The sequence below is a fragment of the Anoplopoma fimbria genome, chromosome 13, assembly GCF_027596085.1.
Source record: "Anoplopoma fimbria isolate UVic2021 breed Golden Eagle Sablefish chromosome 13, Afim_UVic_2022, whole genome shotgun sequence".
NCBI lineage: Eukaryota > Metazoa > Chordata > Actinopteri > Perciformes > Anoplopomatidae > Anoplopoma > Anoplopoma fimbria.
The window spans coordinates 1,235,428-1,255,835 of record NC_072461.1 but is presented as its reverse complement, the minus strand read 5'-3'; the positions used below and the strand labels follow the sequence as shown (position 1 = coordinate 1,255,835).

Sequence of the window (20,408 nt, the reverse complement as noted above, 5' to 3'; positions counted from 1 at the left end):
TCTGATGCAGCGTAGAAAAGCACAGCGAGTTTGTCTGAGACGTGAGTATAAAGAGGGAGGGAATGTCTCCCTCCCTCTTTTTGTTGTTCCACAGTTTCTTGTCCGCTCTTTCACTCATGTTTTCATGCACACACATATGCAAACCTGCTGCACACAGTGCATGCACAGACCCAGTTTCACCCACAAATGTGTGCATACACACAAACTGACACACACACACACACACACACACACACACACACACACACACACACACACACACACACACACACACACACACACACGCGCACGCACACACACACACACAAACCATTACTCTACTGCCTTGAGAGCTGCAAGTGAGTATTACTAGAAAACATTTACAACATGATAAAAATTCCCACTGCGTGGACTGTTATTGAGCAGCTCTTTTATCGGACTGTTGTGTTTCCCCTTGGGTCTGCTCTGCAAGTGTCTCATCAGCGTTGGGAGGGTCCTGTGGTCCACGGCTGCAGCAGCAAACAAAATAAGCTTTCTGAAGTTCCTCAACTATACATTTCTCTCCATCTTCCAGCTCTGCATCCTTCTGCATCTCCCACCTGGAAAGCATAGTGAGACAGAACGTTAGCTGTTTTAATACCCAGAAACATTTGTTCAGTGTGCCCTCTACAACTTGTGTTGGTGTATGACGATTGTGTGCATGTATCTCCCCTCTATGTGTGTGTCACACAGTAAAAAAGAAAACACCCACATGTCCACAACTCGGCTTGGGCTCAACACAGAGTGATGAGTCGCCCGTTGTCCAAAATAAATTCTCTCACACACACAGCAGACTCGCCGAGGCTCGAATAGCCACACATTCACTCTTTAACTTCTCACATGGGAGTCTTCTCCACCTTCTTATTTCATGCTGTGTCACAGTATCTACTGCTGTGATACACTATCGAACTTACAGTTTTTCAGTCATGCAAACACAAATTTACAGACTTGTTAACATCCGGGATATTTTAGAGACCTTTTTTACCAGGAAAAAAAGTGAAAGAAAAGAAAAGTCTATGTGTTTTTCCCTTTCTGTCAATCGTCTGCTTACAGTAGCTAAATCATGCCATAACAACTGTTAAACCATTCCTGTCCTGATGACTAATTTTTATCATGGAAGAAATCCTCCATATATCTTGTTACTTCCCTGTCTTGTTTAACTGCATACACAGTATGTATCTCCATAATATTTTCTAATTTGTCAAGCTCCAGAGTGAATGGAGGACTTCAATGTGAAGACATCAAGGGTAGTTTAGTTGTAATTCACTCTGAGTATTTCAATGGAATCTTTTGACGAGTGACTGCGGTCAATCAAATCCATATGGAGAGCTGGCTGAAGGCTGTCTTTGCGCTGCCGCATTACACTCCCTCCAGGAGAATTATATCTGACTGTCCGACTGCAAATGATTGCATTTCCAGTGCAATCTTGGCGTCTCCTTTTATCCCACCCTCCCTCCCCTCCGATTCCTCACTGTATCTTCAAACATGAAGCCTATAGTTCTGTGTGTGTGTGTGTGTGTGTGTGTGTGTGTGTGTGTGTGTGTGTGTGTGTGTGTGTGTGTGTGTGTGTGTGTGTGTGTGTGTGTGTGTGTGTGTGAGGCGTAAGAGTAAGGAGGAAGAGGGGGTAAAACACCAAGTATATCACGCATGTGTTTCATGCATACTAAGAAGCGGGCCTCTCAATGCAGAGCACTTTGATGAAGTTTCAGTCTCTGTCACAGTGTGTATCTGGACAAATCACACATCCTCTTTCTCTGCTTCCCAACCACTGTCAGTGTAGTAATTACTGTCTGTAAGGGGAGGATCTGTTTATGTAAATATGCAGATGTAAATATGCAGATTTGCAGATTAGACAAAAAAGGTTTCTCCCTCCGCATACAACTTTGGTCACTAGTTTCTCTGTCTTTCTGGGTAATTTTTCTGTCAGTCTAGATCTCTTTCTTAACAGCCCTCACAGAGTGAGTGGTCTGCCTCAAAAAAAGACAGAACAAAGGAGAAGTAGTTAAGTCAGCCTTTGATGACTGCTGTAGACTCTGTTGGAAGAATGCTGATGACTACTAGGGGCAGACAAATTGCCCCTATATTATTTTTCCAGTGACATAAAATTAAAATCAGTTCCACTAAATAACCATTATGGGATACAAACACTCACACAAACAAAACAATACAAATGTCACACAGTGTGCAAAACAAGAGCAGGAAGGGAGTGAGGGACAGCAGACAGCTTTAGCAACGGCGGCCAATAAAGGAGGGAGCGAGAGAGGAAGGAAGACAGGAAGGTACGCTAAAGGTTTTTCAATGTTTAATTTTCAAATAGGATTAAGCAGAATGACATTTAGCTGAAGGTTACAGGCTCAGCATTGTCTTAGCTGATATTGATATGCAGGAGGCGCCCTGCTTGTCACCGGGACAAACACCGTTGATGAATGAGAAGCCTTTCCCCAGGAAGGTGTTAAGTGCAAATTTGAAATGAGAAAGAAGTAGAGAGGGAGGAAAAAGAAGAAGGAGCAGACACAGACAGCGATTGAATTACCACGATAGTTGCCATGTATACTGTCACTGGATAATGTTGCCAAAAGTGTAAATTGTTCCGTGAAGTATGGGTTACATATTCTTTGAGATTGGTTGATCTCGTGCTGAAGAAATACGGAAGGTGCTTTGCCGTGTGTATCTAATTTCAACAACTTTAACACAACAATGCCTCTTAGAAATGCATAAGTAGGCTAAAGTTGACAATAACTTCACTGTATCCTCATTTTGGCAAGTTTTTCCCCCTGAATTTACATCTTAATAAGGGGAGTCTTACCCTTTAATTCTTATGGGCTCTGCTCATTTCTCATGCATTAATACTGGAGCTGCTGACTTGGCTCTTCCTCTGAATACAGAATAGGACACACATATTAAGACTCGTATATTTACAGGATTGATGCCACAGGAGATTGTCTCAGAGTGAGATGAAAAGGCTGGCTCAGATGTATTTCAACGTGAACATCAATGTAAGCTGTCCTAATCACGGGACGATGCAGGCACGAGACAGAGAGCATCTATCCTGATTTTCAGATGATAATGAGAAGTGATGTTTGACAAATTAAGAGCATAAGCCCTGCTCAGAGATCATCCGGCAATCAACTTACTTACTAAATCTTACTCAAAACGCACCACAGACTTTGATGTTCGACTCTAGCAGCTCCCAGCGACAGAGAATAACAAAGAGGAGATTTACACTTCGATGATGAAAAAAATATTGACATGGAATGGGGAAAAGGAAGAGGACAGAATAAAACAGGCGGCGGTACCAGTATAGACTATGTGAAAGAAAATGAGTGAGCAGACAAAGTGCCTGAAAGATCATGAGAGACAGTGGCCAGTGGTTTCCTCTGAAGCTGTCAGTGGGCTGAGTGGTTTCTCTCAGAGTGTTGGGTGTTTGTGCTGCGCTGGGTGCCCTGCCTGCTCTGCCACTGGGACTGCTGTTTGTTTAAAAGGCTCGCCTGTCAAACAGAGAGCGCCACCGGCAGCCAGACACTCGGCTAAATGACTCTGACAGCAGCCCTAATCAGAGGCTTCGCACATTGCCGCAGGGCCTGGAGGATCCATCATAACCCAAGCCTAAATATTTAAAGTGCTAAACTTTCCAAAGGTCAGGCCTTTCCATGCATGCCAGGGCGACATGTGTCACAGTAACAGAAAGAGAGGGACTGAACAAGAGAGTGAGAGGGAGAGACTGTGGTTAAATGTCCTCTATAATTTTCACCCTTGTGAGAACTACTTTCAGATTTGGAACTTTGGAGTCAGGCTACTTTTAGTGAACGGACATCACTTTGACATTTTGACATGTCGGCAACCATCTCATTTGGGGTTAGAACCTGGTAATATAGAGAACTATGAATTAGACAAGATCTTTTGTTAAAAATAAACCCTTCTCCGCATTCACAAAGCGGGTTTGCAACTGACAAGAGAGTCCCACTAGCTGAGACACTCACAGTGACCTTATGTCTCTGACAAAGAAAAAAGATGAGCATGTATGTATCAAAACTTCTAGACAGTGCAGAGTGAGCATTCTCTGAATGCTGTTGTTGGAAGAACCTTTTCAACCTGAACACAATAAGTTGTAAAAGTTCAAAAAGCTGCTTCTTGCTGATGTCAGAGTTTGAGGTTAGGAATTTAAAGGTAATCAGTAAAGGTGAGGTCAGTGGATGACCTTGTGTAGCCAAACTAAGACAATACTATCTCATTTCATGTAGAGTTCATGGGAATCAATCATTCCAGGAGAGAGCACAGAGGTGAAATTATTTTGGGGTTGATTTGTTCAAGCCCCAATTTATGGTTCCAATCTTGATCTACATGATTCCTTGTAATCATTTGGGAACTAAAAAACTCATCGCAAGTAGAGGGGACCAGACAGCAGTTATATGATTATTAAAAGAAAAGTGAGAAGCCACGTAGGGGAAACCAAAAAAAAGGAAACAACATAGATTAGTTTCTAGTTGGAACCAGATATTATACATTAGAATCTAGTTCAGTTGGGGTAACTGACAAGTTCACAATACAGGGCAAGGGGGTCATCTCTTCTACTCATTTCCATTGAGAAGCAAACATCCAATTCAATTTAGATATGTGCCTGCGCCAGGCCATGAGCCAGAGGGAGATTGTAACTGACAGCCATTGGACAGCCGGCTGGATTTGAATATTGACGAGACAGAGACTTGACAGAGGGGATTATGCTCTACCTTCTGACTTACTAGCCGCTACACTGATCCATTCTATTGTCAGATCAATTCAGTGTCAGGTCTACAGTATGTCCGTGCGGTGATGCCACTCAGAATTAGACCCTACCTGAGATCCATTTCAATCCAAACTGATGTCCGCTCAAAGGCTACAAGACACAGAGTAAATCAGCAGAGGACAAAAACATGCAATATCAAAGCAAATCTGTTTCAAAGTAAATAAGAACCAGTAGCTTTGCTGCTGTGGTCAATAAAGACAAACACAAATAGACACACACAATGACGATTACAATACTTGAGAGGATGACAAAATTAACTTTGCAACTGTTAACCTTCACCTTAAATCTTTCTAACTTAACTAACTCAAAACCAAACCTTTTACAGAGGTTGATTCTTTGAAGTACTTTTTAATCTTGTGATTACATTTTGACATAATACATAAAAAATACAGTAACACATGCATGCACAAACATCTGCATTCAGTCTTCTTGTATCACATTTGTATGAAGCTCCACTGCTTCAGCAAGCCTATCATCAAATGAAATGTGTGTGTGAGTTGATGCTTATATGTTTGTGTGTGCATGTGACTGTGTGGGTCAAATCCGCGGTCTCATCCATGTCCAACCAGCCTCGTCTCCCACCCAGCACGCACCCTCCCATCTTGAGGGCCGTTGAGAGCAGGCGAGTCATAGAACGCCTGATCAAAGAGATCTGTGAAGTCTTGAACGTGCTTTGGCGCAGTCACAAACACACCCAGGCTCAGGGGCACGCACAGAAGGACACAAAAACACACAAAAACACACAACCTCAAACACACTGTGGTTCTAAACTCCAAATCCAAGCAACGATAAGTCCAGCACATCAGACGACATAAAGGGCCTTTTCCTCAAATACACAACACACACACACACACACACACACACACACACACACACACACACACACCCTAATGCTGAGGAGTCCCAACACTGAGGGATGCTGAGGGAGGGTGAAAAAACTGTAGATATAATGTTGTACATTTCTAGTGAAAAGTTACACTCTAAATGGTAACACCTGTGCTTTCTTGAATTATATGAGTTTATTTTACTAATATATCAGTATCATCTAGATTTAACTAATGTAATTTATGTCATGCACTCATTGTTCAGAGTGCTTATCAGTGGGAGAATGTTTTTTTCTGAATCTCTTGATATAAATGATTAAACTTGAATACATCTAATTTGTCAGCTTCAATCTGTATTTTGGCATCTGCAGTTTACACTCATTGTGGGCTGATGCTAACGTTAGCTGATATTAGCTAACGGTAGAATAGCTTAGGTGGCTAAGCAAAAATATCTATGGCCATGCAATTTTCTTGAAAGTTGTGCCTTCAGATCCCTCTGCATGGCTGTTTCTAGCTCCTCGCTATTCTCTTCAGTGATCCAGGGGGAAAGTTTGTGTAAATTTGCAGTAGCTTAATTATTGAATAATTTAGACCATGCTCCAAATTAATGTAGGCATTTCCATATTAATGTGTTTGCCCACCGATTCCACATGTATTTGTACTGCGGACAGGAGGGTAGCAATTATCACAGCATATCATAGCAGTTGTGCCTGTATTTCAGACATCATTAGGCTGCTTGTCCACTGCAGTGTGACTGTGAGCACTAGTCTATTGGACACAGTTTGGTACATTCCTCACATAGGCTCGCTGTGGTTCTGTGAGTAAGATCTATCAAATATTGCTCCGGGGAGAAAAAGGTGAGGGGCCTTGTTTGTGTTTGACAAGGTGAGATCCAATTTAGAATCCTTGCTGTTTGTGAATGTATTATTACATGCAGACAACAGCAAATAACCAAACACCTGCCAAGTCTACACAGCCAACGTCTGCTGGTCAGTGCAGCGCAGTAGCTGACTGCTCCACAGACACTGAGTCCTGCACATGTCCCAGGAGGTTGACAGCTCTCTGCTCCTCTTAACTCCCCCTCCTCACCTCACCTTTCTTTTTATTCCTCCCCAGTCTCCCAACTGTTTGGCTCTTGTTAGGAGCTTGGCTGAGCAGGCTGGCACCTTTCACTGAAACAGCACCCAAGAGGAGGTTGTGACACAGAGAAATGCGAGCATGTGTATGTGCTTATGTATGTGTGTGTGTGTGTGTGTGACCTCTCCCACTTGAGCTGCTGTAAATCATTACAGCAAGGCCCTTCGTTAAGGAAGCCAACCACCTTGGCACCTTTCAGCCGGGTTCTGTGTATGCCTGACGACTGTCTGACACCACCTCTCAAACTCCCAACACATGCGGGGCACAACAATAATTTCCAAAAAGGAATATAAAAAAGCAACTCAAAATAAATCCCAACCTTTTTTTTTTTTTTTTTTTTATCCCAGTACTGCATATCTGACGTGACACATCTTTTGACGGGACTAAAATGATACAATTGAAAACAGATGCATGTGTATCTAAGCTTAGCAGCCCATTCTATGTATCCCATATGCTTCATGGCCACTTTCCTCTTGTATGTTGCTGCGGTATCGAGGGGAGGCTAAGTTAGTTGGACAGTCAGTAAGTCAGTCATTCAGCCTAGCAGGCAAGTAGGCAGGTCCCTGTTAATGGCTCCAGTCTGCCTGCAGGTCTCTGGGATCAAAACTCTCAGCAGAGGCAATCTGTCTTCCACCCATGAGCAAAAGAGAAAGAAGGATAGGGGGACGGAGACGGAGGGAGAGAAATAAATAAGTAGCTGGCAGAAGATAGAAAAACAGGAAAAGGAAGGAAGCTCTACTAATTTCATACACTAGCTAAAAAGATACCAAGGAGGACAAAGCCTCAACACAAACCCTAAAATATCCTGTACAGAATGCACCAAATATTATGGGCTGTCTCTGCATAACATGCCAGCTCCAGAATTTGTATTGGTTTCCTTAGTCACTGCAGTTTCCCTGATTACTCCTCACTCCTTATAATGATTCCAGTCTATTTAAGGCTCATCAGTTCATTAAGTAATTCAACCGTGATTTGATTCTGAATAATCGGAGAGTTTTGTTTTCCAGCCTTGGTCTACCAGTTAACCACAAAGGAACCATCTTCTCTCCCACCTTCTGCCTTCCTCTGCAGTCCACAACTTCACAACAACTTTTTCCAGCCTAAGATTACTTGTTGCTTTCAGCAGCCGTTCTCAGCAATCCTTCAACGCACCAGTTCAACCTCCTCTGCCACCAGATGATCTGCAGGCCCCCCCAACTTCTTTCTTTAGAGAATAATCATGAAAGCCTCCCATAATATACCATTTCCCTCAGTGTCTTGTGTCTGCATTTGGGTCTACTCCTTTAAACTTTGTCACCAAATGCATAAAACATCACATGAATTAATGAACAAAGCCGACGCAGATAAACAGTCAGTAGCTTTAGATTTTGCCCTCCTCACACACACATGCACAAACACTGAGAACAAGCATTCACTCATGAAATCTCCCCACTGAACAGCATACAGAGGGGGAAAAAAAGATGTTCGTTGTGATTTCACCTCAATGTGCTACCAGGAAATGGCCTATTACTTATTCAGTACTTTCTCTTTGTCATTTGTGCATAATATAAACTGTGAAATCTACTAAGGAGCGCTGAGGGTTGAGAAGCAGCGACTTGCTCTCAGACAAAGGCCTCGCTCTTAGACATTGATCTGGCAAAACTTCTATTCAAACCCAGCTATATATCATTTCCATAGCCACAATGAATAAATTTAATTTTCCGACATATTCAACTTTTTTTATGGATTATGTAGTGGCTTAGTTGGGTAAGTTGCTAGTACGGTTGATTTCATGGTTCGAGATCGAGCTGAAGAACAAACAGTTTGAATAAAAAAGTTGGAATAAAAGTTAATGGAACTCTGTCACAAAATCTAACACCACATAGAGGCTAATGTCACAAGCTAATTCTAAAGACAACACAAAATGTCACAGCTATGACACAACATCCAACAACAGTTGTCTTTTTGAGACATGAAATAATTGCGAGTACATATATAATGTTTCATCAGGTTAATATTATTGGGGTTTAAACAGTACACTTGCACAGTGCGGTGAAATTAGGCCCACCAACTGACACCAGTTGGTGTGGAAATCCTAACTGAGGGCAATACTGTAAATACAGCAGTGTTCAGGCTCCATTCATAATGACAGTATTAGCAATGGGCTCCTGTGGTGTTGCTGGGCCTGCAATGAACTGATTAGTCCATGCAGACATTGATCTCATCTTTCTGTGTGTGTGTTTGTGTGTGCGTGTCAGCTTTTGGTTGGGGGTGCTCTGTTATTGTGTATCAAATCAGGGCCTTGTTCTTCTACAGTTCAAACAGTTCATTTTCTACCATGCTAATGGCAGTTTTAGAGGGTTAAGGAGATAAATAAATCCTTGCTGTCACCTCATTTAAAATCAAATGGCACTTAATTATAGCTGTATGTGTTTTCAAACACTTTGCATAATTTATTGTTCTGCACCATCCTAATCTCCAGATCCTTATCACTTGTGCTCTATTTTACCCCCTCTGTCCTTATAATAAAATTATAATGCCCCCTCTCAGTTTTTCTTTCTCTTTCTTGCTGCCAACAGCAGTGTGAAAGAGATAAGGCAGGCGATGAAAAGACGTTTTTAAGTTGTGCCTCACCTTGTGGGGATTTGATGCTGTAAAGGTCTATTGTCAGCTCAGGAGAGCATACATGCACACACTCACACACATACACACAGCCCCTCTGGCACTGTTGCATTTCTTACAGCCAAAATACAAACATTGTCAAATTCTATGAAAATGGCAAGGTAACATCATCATTCATGGTTTGGTTGAAGGCACACATATCACAAAAAAACAACTAATGCAAGCATAACATGCAGAGTAGATATTTTACCCTTTATCCATGTGAAGTCAAGTTTTCCCTGCTTTGCATTCCTGCTGTACATGCCCACACTTTCAGTTCTTTGTGTCACTAATGTGCCAGAAAGAACTGAGCGCATTAATGTACTAGTGCAGTGTAGGTCATAAAGGGAGGTGAGGGGCACTAATATGCTACTTCACTGGCTGAGGCTGCCATCTTCAACACTGAATGTCAGATTACATCAGTCTTTTTTCTCTTTTGAGAGAAAATGGTTAAAAAGTTTGCATTCTATCCGCTGTGACCTTGTCGACAACTCAATGAGAATTTGCCATGAGATGAAATCAGATGGCGGTTGAGACAAAACGACAGAGGAATAATTAAAATTAATTAAAATCCATGCAAAATAACATTACACTGACATATATGGATTTAATTTTGAAAATAAAATAGATGCATGTTATTCACCAAATACATTTTTTTTTTAGAGGATGGCATCAATAAACTGACTACAAGTGTAGTGACAATACATGGCACATGCGTACTTTACATTTATTACAAATGAGAATGCATGCTATATGTAGTTAGTCTCTTTGGATTCAATGGATGTAGTTTATATAGTATCGTGTCTTTTTTTAAGATTGCCGGACCTTACAGATGGTCTTCATGTTGTTTTATGTTATTCTGATTGTTTGGAGTATGTAATACAAGACACATTTAAGAGTTTACTGACAATAGAGTTCTCTCTTATCTATCTTATGTTATCATACATTCATCATCCTGATCACTTGGCATTCATGGAGCACGTTGTACTGTATAGCTGCAGCTGCTGAAGGGGGTGGTACAGTAATTGTCTGGCCGTACGCTGGATCAGAAGACAGATTTAATCCTTATAATCAGTGGATTTTGATTCATGAGTGTTTATATCACTCAACTAAATACAACAAGTAAAAAGCTAGTTTAAACAAGAAAACAGCCGAAACATCTGAAAATGCATCATTTTCACAAACAACTGATTACGAAAGTAAACTCCAACTGTTATTGATTCAAAAGCAGCATTTTATAACTACAAATAGGTCTAATTCATTGCAAACGTAACTTACTTTAGTCACCTTGGGGTAAACACATGCCCTTCATATAAGTTGGTGAAAAGTCCTTGGCTGATGGATCCGCGCACACACACACAGACACACACTCTGTAACACCTTCATCAATGAGCTCAATGAGCGTGAATTGAGAGGCAGATTGTGTGTGCAGACCCAGCAAGGTGTGTATGTGGCTTTCTGTTCAACAGACTTTGAAGCAGAAGATGTTGTAGCTTTACCATAACTGGGTAATGGATGGAAGCAGCATGCAGTTGTGCATCCTCTCTATGGGCCTTCCATCCTTGGCCAGTCGATGGAGCAGACAGGCTGGGCTTAGTATATCACATAGATCCTATGGCTGGACAGCACAGCAGACAGATACACATCAATAGGAAGGTGCTGCTTTTGAATATTCACTCCAGTGTTAAGTGGTACGCTGCATAATAATTGGCCACAAAAAAATATTCCTAGAATGTGAAAGGAAGAAGGAAGCAGTGTGTGCGTGTGTGTGTGTGTGTGCGTGTGTGTGTGCGTGTGCGTGTGTGTGTGTGTGTGTGTGTATGTGTGTGTGTGTGTGTGTGTGTGTGTGTGTGTGTGTGTGTGTGTGTGTGTGTGTGTGTGTATGTATGTGTGTGTGTGTGTGTGTGTGTGTGTGTGTGTGTGTGTGTGTGTGTGTGTGTGTGTGTGTGTGTGTGTGTGTGTGGTAGTGGTGGTGGAGTTGGCTGCTGGTGAAAGTTGAGGTTGTATTCTCTTCATTGAGTGACTTGACAGCTGGTTCACTTAAACAAACACAATCAATGTCATCAGGTCAAACTGGGCTCGCAACGCAAATAAACTTATATTGTGTTTTATAAATTTCAGACGGACACTGAACTATATAATTACAATAAAGTAGATTGCTTATCCTCAGAAAACCATCAATCATATACGGCACAGCCATTCCAAACATATTCCCTATAGAGAAGCATAAAGATATTGCTATCGAGCTTTTCAAAATGTCAGGGCAACGGAAACCCAGGCATGGCACAATTACATAATGATTATTGCAAAAAGTTTCTCCCCCTCACTCAGTGTGGCTGTAATATGCAGTGGATGGCCATGGGGGTTCATTAGTGAGAACAGGCTGTTGTTGAAAAGCTCCAGTTTCACCTCTGATCCCAGCTAATGTGATTTGGACCTGAGATTGGTAGTGGAGAGATTAGATGCTAGCTCACCTCAGGGTGGGAACCAGAGCAGGAGACATACATCAATGTTGTTTGCTTTCCAACTCAAGCATCTTCTCACCTCTAATTTGCTCTGAAGCATCTGCAACAAAAAAGTGTCGAGAAAGTATTTGTAGTCTAATTTATTTTCCAGCGGCGGAGAATTGGTGGGGCTGAGCGAGCGCTTGCTAATCCACTCTGTTACATTTTGGAGTGCATGATTTGGGCTTTCATAACAAATCAATTGGTTTGTTGTGAGTAGGACTGGAGAACCGAGGATCAGCTATGGATGACAACTGTGTTAGCATTCTCCTCTCATTACCTCATGGCTTACCCCCATGGCACGCACTGCCAGTTGCAATGTCAGGCTACTCCTTCTTTCATTTCCTTTTCATTAAGCTCTCTCTGTCACTTCTTAGCCTCCATGCTTACACACCATCCACCTTTGTCCATGCACTCCTTGTGCCCCGTACACCTAGTCCATTATGTCTCTACCTCTTTCCTTTCCCTCATTCTTCTCTCCCCCTCTCATTCGGTCATAGTTGTGGTGATTTGTCAGAGTGGCTGTGTTGATTAATAGGCAGACGAAGCCCCTATATTTGGGGGCTGTCAGCGGGGCTCCAGAGTGCCAGGGCCGCCCTGCTGAGCTCCCTCACCAGCCCAGGTGGCCCCATTTGGGCTAAATGAGCTGTGAAGGGTCCCGGCTATGCCCTCCTGCCCCACACTAAGATGTTACGCTCAAACACACACACGGAGGCATAGACACAAAAAAAAAAGGAACGAACACATGCGGGCGCGCATACACGGACGCACACACATCTGAGATGCAGGCACACAGGCAGGCACGCTCACGTACTCAACACCCGGGCTCTCACTGCCATGCACCCCTGCGTTCCCACATGATTTGTCACACTCCATCAATAGACAATAAGTTACTGCCACTCTGGCCTGTCAATGGGCCCTGTCTTCAGCCTACCCCTCTATGGTGTCTCCTGGGGGAGGGTTGGGTGAGGAAGAGTGGAACAGGGGGAAAGCGGTGAAAGTGTAGTAGTTAGGTATAAGGAGGGAGGGAAATTAAAAAAAGAGAGGGAAAAAGAATGAGGGGAAGAATCAGAGCCAGAGAGAGAGAGAGAGAGAGAGAGAGAGAGAGAGAGAGGATGCTGGAGATGTTAAACAAATTGGTTCGCTATGCAACCCACATCCCAGTGGAAGGCTTACAGAGCTCGTCCTGATGCACAGGCAAGTAGCCAGGTTCAAGGAAATGGGAGTCTGAGCCTGTGTGTGTGTGTGTGTGTGTGTGTGTGTGTGTGTGTGTGTGTGTGTGTGTGTGTGTGTGTGTGTGTGTGTGTGTGTGTGTGTGTGTGTGTGTGTGTAGCGAAACATGGTTCAGCTGCTCCAAGTCAATTGCCTGGCCTTGGAGGGGGTTGTGTGCATGAATGCATGTGAACGTCCCTCTTTGCAAGATTATTTTTGTTACCCCCAAACTAGGAGGGGGAGACCTTGGTGAATGAGATCATCCTGGCACATTTGCACGCACACACACACACACTCCCAAAAACGCAGTAGTACAAGCACACACGCCTCCTCAATGATTCAATACAATGATGGGTATTGGAGGGGAAACTGTAATCTGTGAAGGTCAGAAAAGTCAGAACAGTAACATCCACCACTGCAGGCTACTGCCACTGTCTCTACTCTGTCATTACTGCTGGCCGGCTAGCTCTCATTATCAACTTACTTCATCAAATACACTTCATTATCAGCTTGTCCTTAACAGACAGATGGGATGGAGCCTCCAGCAAATGACAGAGTAACTGGTATAGAGTGATTCCTTTTAAAGTCTATTCAATGAACGGGTCATAACACATATAGTCCTCTTAGTGTATCAGTGATTTACACCTGATTGGACATCTGGAGGAAGAAAAAAAAGAGTGGTATGTTTCTTCAGAAAATACAGTTTAATTGTACCAATGGCTATGCATTATAATTACATCTGAGGTGATTATAGTCATTATGAAGTCGTTATTTCTGAGACCGTTGAACATATGAAAGGCGAATGGATACACTGGCTGAATAGACAGCTGTTACTGAAGATGTAAGTAACAGACAGCCCTATCACGCTGGCAATATGGACGACCATGAAATTAAGACTCAACGTATAGTAATTATAATGACAATGAGCTTTGTTCGACGTGTCAAATATCAATCCAACACTTGCCAGGCAGCTTTCATATCATAGCTAATAGGCAGTTGGCGGGCCCGGCCGTTGCCAACCACTGAACCAAACTATTCATAAGCCGGCCCTTGTCATTGTGCTTAGCAGTTGACGTAACAGTAATACACACATCAGCTACATGTGCCCTCATGCAAATGAGTGCATTAGAGCAGACCTCAGAGAGCGGAGCGTGGCCAATAAATCCAGCCAGGGTGAGAAATGTAGCCTTTACCATGCGTGTCCAACCCCATCTATTTAACCTAATTACACACACTATACCAGGTAATAAAAGTCTGCATGCCATCAATTCTGACATCTCATCCAGGGCTCTGCAAGGAATGTCTATTAGGATCTATAAATCATCAGGATAGTGATCTTCTCTAGATGTACAGCGTGTAAAAAGGTGTCTTTGTGTGAGTCAGTATGACTCGCACACACTTATGACATGTGTGTATGAATGTGAATGCTTCTGTGTGTCTTTTTAACATCTGCTGGAGCATTCAATATCATCAGAGCACACAAAAAGACAAAACAATTAATAGCTGACTCAGACAGAAGTAAAACATGTGAGCAATCCTGGTTTTGGCTAGCTGTGTTTCCTACCCAGGTGTTTCATGCCACTTGCTGACAGGCCTGTCTGTCATGGCTGAGGCCGTGCGGAACGTGGCTGCAGGTACTTTCACTTTCCAAAGTCACGCCTTGCGATTGGTAAAGAAAACAGCACAGAGCTGTTGAATGGCCACAGACAGTGTTTTAGCCATAGGTAGCTGGAGATAAATAGATGTGGTCACAGTAGCTTCACTTGATTCTCTTTGCCTTTGTCTAAAGCGCACCTGAGCTACACCTGACCCCCACTCCACCCGTGGATGTGGATCCATGAAAGAGAGGATGAAGTGGTGGGGATAAAGCAAGGCAGAATGAGATGGATGAAAGACAAATCGCTGTGAGGTGATGGATCCCATTCTTGGAAGATTTTGCTGTGACCCATTTCAACTTTTCCCCTCTGTGGTTAATTGGTAGAATGAGGTTCTATCATGTTAGAGTGCCAGCATTATTGCATTTTACACGACTAAGTTTACTGGCTATTGGATAAGTAAAAGAAGCTTGTTAAATGTGCTAAATGCGTAATTCAGAGTATATCTGCGGCCAAAACATTCATCTCAACAACGGCTGAGCCTGCACCTAGCGGCTAACAGTGTTAACCTCAGGAGAAACCAGGAGGTGGGTGCTACGCTTCTACAATGGCTTCATCTGCGGTAACCTCCGTATTTGAGCAGTGCGAAACAGCGGACATGAGCTTACCAGTGGGGCAAACTAATTGATGTAGATATGAATACTGAAGAGTAATTCAATTAATCACTGTAGTCACACTACATTGTTGTTAATGTCGTACCTGATATTTAGTTTTATAAAACACTGAAACTGAAATGTTACTGTAATATTCAATAAAGAAGACGTTTGTATACTTAAATATCACACATATCAGTAAAGGATATGTGCTAACTAGTAAACATTTTAACAACTACAAGTCTCTCCCTCTCTCTCTCTCTCTCTCTCTCATTATTTTGATGGCACATCACCCATCCAGTCTGCAATTTCCAGCTCAGGGAGAAAAAAAAATAACAGGATCACCACACCTGGATTTCCACTCCAGGATGTCATCCATGGAATTCAGCAGAAAAGCTAATCCATCAAACTCTGTAAAAAGAACAGTGTGGGAGTGTGTATTTTCTATTAAAAAGGATTACTCCATAACCAAAACAGACCTGTTTTTTTTCAAAGCCGTCTCAGAATATACGGTTTGGTAAATTGATTTATGACACATAAGCCTGAGACAGTGTTGGTGTTTTGATAAGTGTGGGCATTGTGCTGCAAACAATTACCGATTCATACAACTAGCAAAAAGATGGTGAATTCACAGCAGCTGATGTCAGAACACCACGCAGATGTGGCCCCTGCCACGTTAAAAAAAAAAAAAAAGCTTATCGGTTGGGATTGATAGAGGAGTTTGGGACGTCTGTCTCACTGCACTGTTTATTTTGAAAAAGGCAAAACCTGAGATAGTCTCACACAAACACATTTACACAAATACAAAGATTTTAAAACAGAGTCACATGCAACATATACAATATTATTCATGATTATTTATACACACTACACACAATGCCGGTTGAATTGTGATTCGCTGTTGGTTTATGAAGATTATGCTCTTATTCATTGTCACATGTTTCGTGCATTGTACCTCAACTCTCTGCAGAGCACCCAGCTTCAAAGCTTCTCCAGTGCAATTGTTGCCTCTGTCACCTATTACAAACAATGCATTTCTAGAGAAAAGGCTGTAATTGTGCAAAAGTGTGGCACAAATGGCTTTGTAACATTACTGTATGCCTTTCTTCAATGCAACCCATACACTGGACCCTGAAAGCTCTCGCAAATTGAAGTTCTGCTTTCATCCAGCATAAAAGCTATGTTTGCGATTGAGCTTTGGTGTTATACCTTTTCTCGCCTTTACCCCCATCCTCTCCACCTTGTTTCATATGAGTGCACAACCACAATGCCTTGAGTAATGGGCCCAAAATGCCTTTTCCCTGAACAAAATCACTGCTTTTGTAGGTCATGTATAGGTAACTTTGAGACCCGAACAACTTGAACAAACTAATGCTATCACTAATTCCTTTCTATCTATCTTTCTTTCTCTCTCTCTCTATTCTAACAGTAAAACCATTCTCTGGTACTTCGCAGGCTGCTTCATTTAGCCCGGCTCAATTCAACAATCACACATGAGTGAAAAAAAAGAGGAAGACAGAAAAACACAGAGGGAGAGAGAGATAGAACACAGGTCAACCACAGAGCTTTTTCGTTGTTTGTAAATGTCAACATCAAAGAGAAGCTCCTTTTCATCGGTCGGGGGCCGTGGATGTTTCCCAGCTGCAGAATAAATCGGGATCCAAAGCCAAACCAAGAGCCGTCTAAAATAGCCTGGTGACTGGTTGTTTATGGCATCACATCTTATATGAATCGAAGCAAAAGGCTTTTAGTGCCCAGCGGCTGGCCTTGTTTTCAGCATTACACTATGACTAGGAAGTATGGTGGGAGAAACGTATATGAATGTTACAATGGCTCAAACGTTTTGAGTAGAAAGTTAGTCTTAACTTAAAATGCTTTCATTTGATTGACAATTCTTCTTTTCTCTCACTGTCCTAAATGTACAAGATACTGCCTGATAAGCAAAATTTTCAGTTTCTCACCTACTGCTGATGAAATATCCTTTAACATGCATCCTCTAACACATATGTAAGCGTGTTGTGGGTGCGGGTGTTGTGGGTGTGTGTACGTCTGTGCGTGTTTAGAAGCGTGAGCAGGCTGCAGACAGTGGCCACTGGGAAATCAAGGAGCACTTTGTCATGCATCCTTAAATGTGTGACACTGTGTCTCATGAGACGGAGCCTGATTGGTCTACGAGGCATCGAAGAATGACGGGTGAGTGATGGCCTCAAGGGGATACAGAGTGTGTGTGAGTTGAGTGTTGTGTGTGTGTGTGTGTGTGTGTGTTGGCTGGGGTTAGAGACACAGGACAGCACGGTGACATGTCTGGGTGGCACCCTGTCAAAACCAGCTGGCAACGTGTTGTACTGCTGCCATCAGGGAGTCATATGCCACTCTAGTCTCAGGTTTCAAGATTCACATCGTTTTTAACTGATATGTAAACTTCATTCAAATAAAGAGAAAACATTTTGAATTAGATTTGAACCCATCAATGACTCTTCATGTAGTGATTTGTTAGAGCGAAGATATCATAATGAACACATGTCACATGACAACAATGACACTTAAACTTGTACAAAACATATACCTGTATCAAAAAAATGCTCAGTCTAATTAGTAGAGTTTTCAGACTAACTATAAAGGAGCTTTTTGTTGAATTTTCACATGTTACGTTTAGCCATTTACTTACAATGAGCACACTATAATATAAGCCCAAAATCCTGGACCAACAATTCTACAATCAAAGCAAACTCAATGACTGCAATGGTTTAATCAGCAGAAACAAGGCAAAATAAAAAGTTTCATACAAAAGGCTTACTGGGTAAAGAGCAGGAACTATCAAACTAAAAGGAAAGTTGTGTTGTTCCATTATTCTGTGATGGTATATGATGGTATGATGTACTCAACCTTTTTGTTGCAGTTTACTGTAAGTGGGATATACTTCATGTCCAAAGTATTTTGACAACCAAAAGAGAACAGCTTTGGGATGTACATGTACAGTAGTAAAGTGATTGCTATGACAACAGACAACACATTCTAGAGAAAGGCAGCAATCAAGTGGTAAAAAAGTGAAGACAGTTCTATCAGTTCATTAGTTGTGAATGAAATTCATCAAAATGATCAAGAAATAAATCAATTATTTGCTTTTTTTCAGCATTGCCTTTTATTCCGAATGTGTTTTGGGGAAACAAACAAAATGCAGGCCAGAGCACCAAACTGAAACGCCCTTGTTCTTTAATTCTGATGGACTGACAGCAGAACATGTTTTAGATTGCGAAATAAACGCATCTCTTCCATCAAATTATAATTTTCCTGCAGTGTACACGTCTCTTTGGACATTAATTTAAGGAAATAAAAAGTAGACCAACAGAATGGAAACAGATATACAAAGTACTTAGCGGTACCTGTTTCAGGATGAATTTCTCCTATAAATTGAATATTTGCCACCATAAAATGCCAATTGTGAATGCATAGTAAAGTAAAAATAAATATAATAAAAAGTAAAAGAACTCGTGGAGAGACATGCAGTTGTTTTTGGTATGGCAGTGTGCATGTATAATATGTCAGATGCCCTGACCCTATTACAAGTACAGTATGTTGGATTAAGCTTACAGTTTGTTTTTAATGCAGGAAAAGAGAAGCAGCAGCTCCATCCTCTACTGTATGAATAATGTCCAGCTGCTGTAAAAAGAGCTGAAATCAAAAACCAACAGGGGGCAGGCATAATTATAAAGCATGTCCCCTATATTTACTGTCTCTTAATAAGCTACTGACATGGAGAAGACAATGGCCCGTCATCTTAAATTTGCGTTTATATGTTGTTGTATTTTCCCCAGCAGCTAAGGACTGGAGTGAGAGAGAATGTTTAACTTTGTCTACCTGGTCTCTGGTTCTGATGGATGTTACCAGCTCTTACCACCCGAGAGGTGGGAGAGAGAGAGAGGAAAGAGAGAGAGACAGAGAGACAGAGTGAGAGACGAGGACGATTTACGCTGGCACCGCATTTTTGTCCAATTAATAGATTGCCAGTGTGTTGCGTATTTTGCATGACAAAGGAGGGTAATATTAAACTGCCATTTGTAATGAAAATGCACTTTGCAAATTAAAAAGTGCAGAAACCCAATTTTTCCTACCTCTTTAGGAAATAAACAGTCCTTAACCAATTAAAGCGCATTGTAATAATTCTGTGATTTATTGCAGGTTGTTTAACTTTCAAAACTCGGCTAACCTATATTAAGGTCACAATCCATCATGTCGTGCATGGAGTGCTATGGAGTAATGGCTGTTGTATTAGCTGCTTTTGATGATAGTATGAAAGAAGTATTAGCACTTGTCAACAAAACTGCTTACAACATAACATTAGCATGCATGAGCTGCGTCGCCTATTCATTATCTTGGCAGCTCCACACACGCGGTTACTGCCTTATAAAACATTTTGCCAGGCTGAGAGCACACACTCACTGTTTGGTTTTGTGATAGAGGGGCAACATGCAAACCATTGGGGCGCGCTCTGGTTGCAATGCAAACAGACATCGGAAAGATGAAACAGTCTCTGTGACACACTAGTGAGGAAGGGAGGAAGAGCAACGGAGAGAAAGAAGGAATGAGGGATGGGAGGGATAAAGGAGATCCCTCTCCATCTTTGCATAGATCACTCTCCTTCAGTTAAGCTTTGATTTTATGTGGTATAAACACCAGAAAATGCCCACTGGCTGACACAAGAAGAGAGGGAGGACAGAGAGGACAGGATGGATGAATGCACTGAGGGTGAGAGAGTGCAATGAAAAAGCTACCCACTTTTAAGAGTTCAGCTGAATGATGACCGGCAAGAAAAAAAAGAGTAATGGAAAGAGGTAGACACAAAACAAGCTTAGCTGTGTGGGTAACATTTGGAGTGCTGCTGAGGCAGATACAATGTGGAGAAAGAGAAAGCGTCAGTGGTAAGTAGTAACTGATTTGAAAGACAGAAAGATGGACTTGATGAGGGGCTTGAGAGCGAGACACGGTAGAGAGAAAGAAGGAGAAACAGATGTAAAGAGTTACAGCTGAAGGGCACGGCAGGG

At 42.1% G+C, this 20,408-nt stretch overlaps 1 protein-coding gene across 1 annotated transcript in view; it reads right to left on the bottom strand.

Moving 5' to 3' along the window:
• Window positions 1-307: 307 nt before the first annotated feature.
• kiaa0825 (KIAA0825 ortholog) overlaps window positions 308-20,408 on the bottom strand; it is a 109,177-nt gene continuing 89,076 nt past the window's right edge. Inside the window, exon 23 of the mRNA XM_054611421.1 lies at window positions 308-578. Coding sequence (XP_054467396.1) covers window positions 395-578 — 184 coding nt within the window. The 3' untranslated portion in view covers window positions 308-394. The remainder of the gene's footprint in view (window positions 579-20,408) is intronic.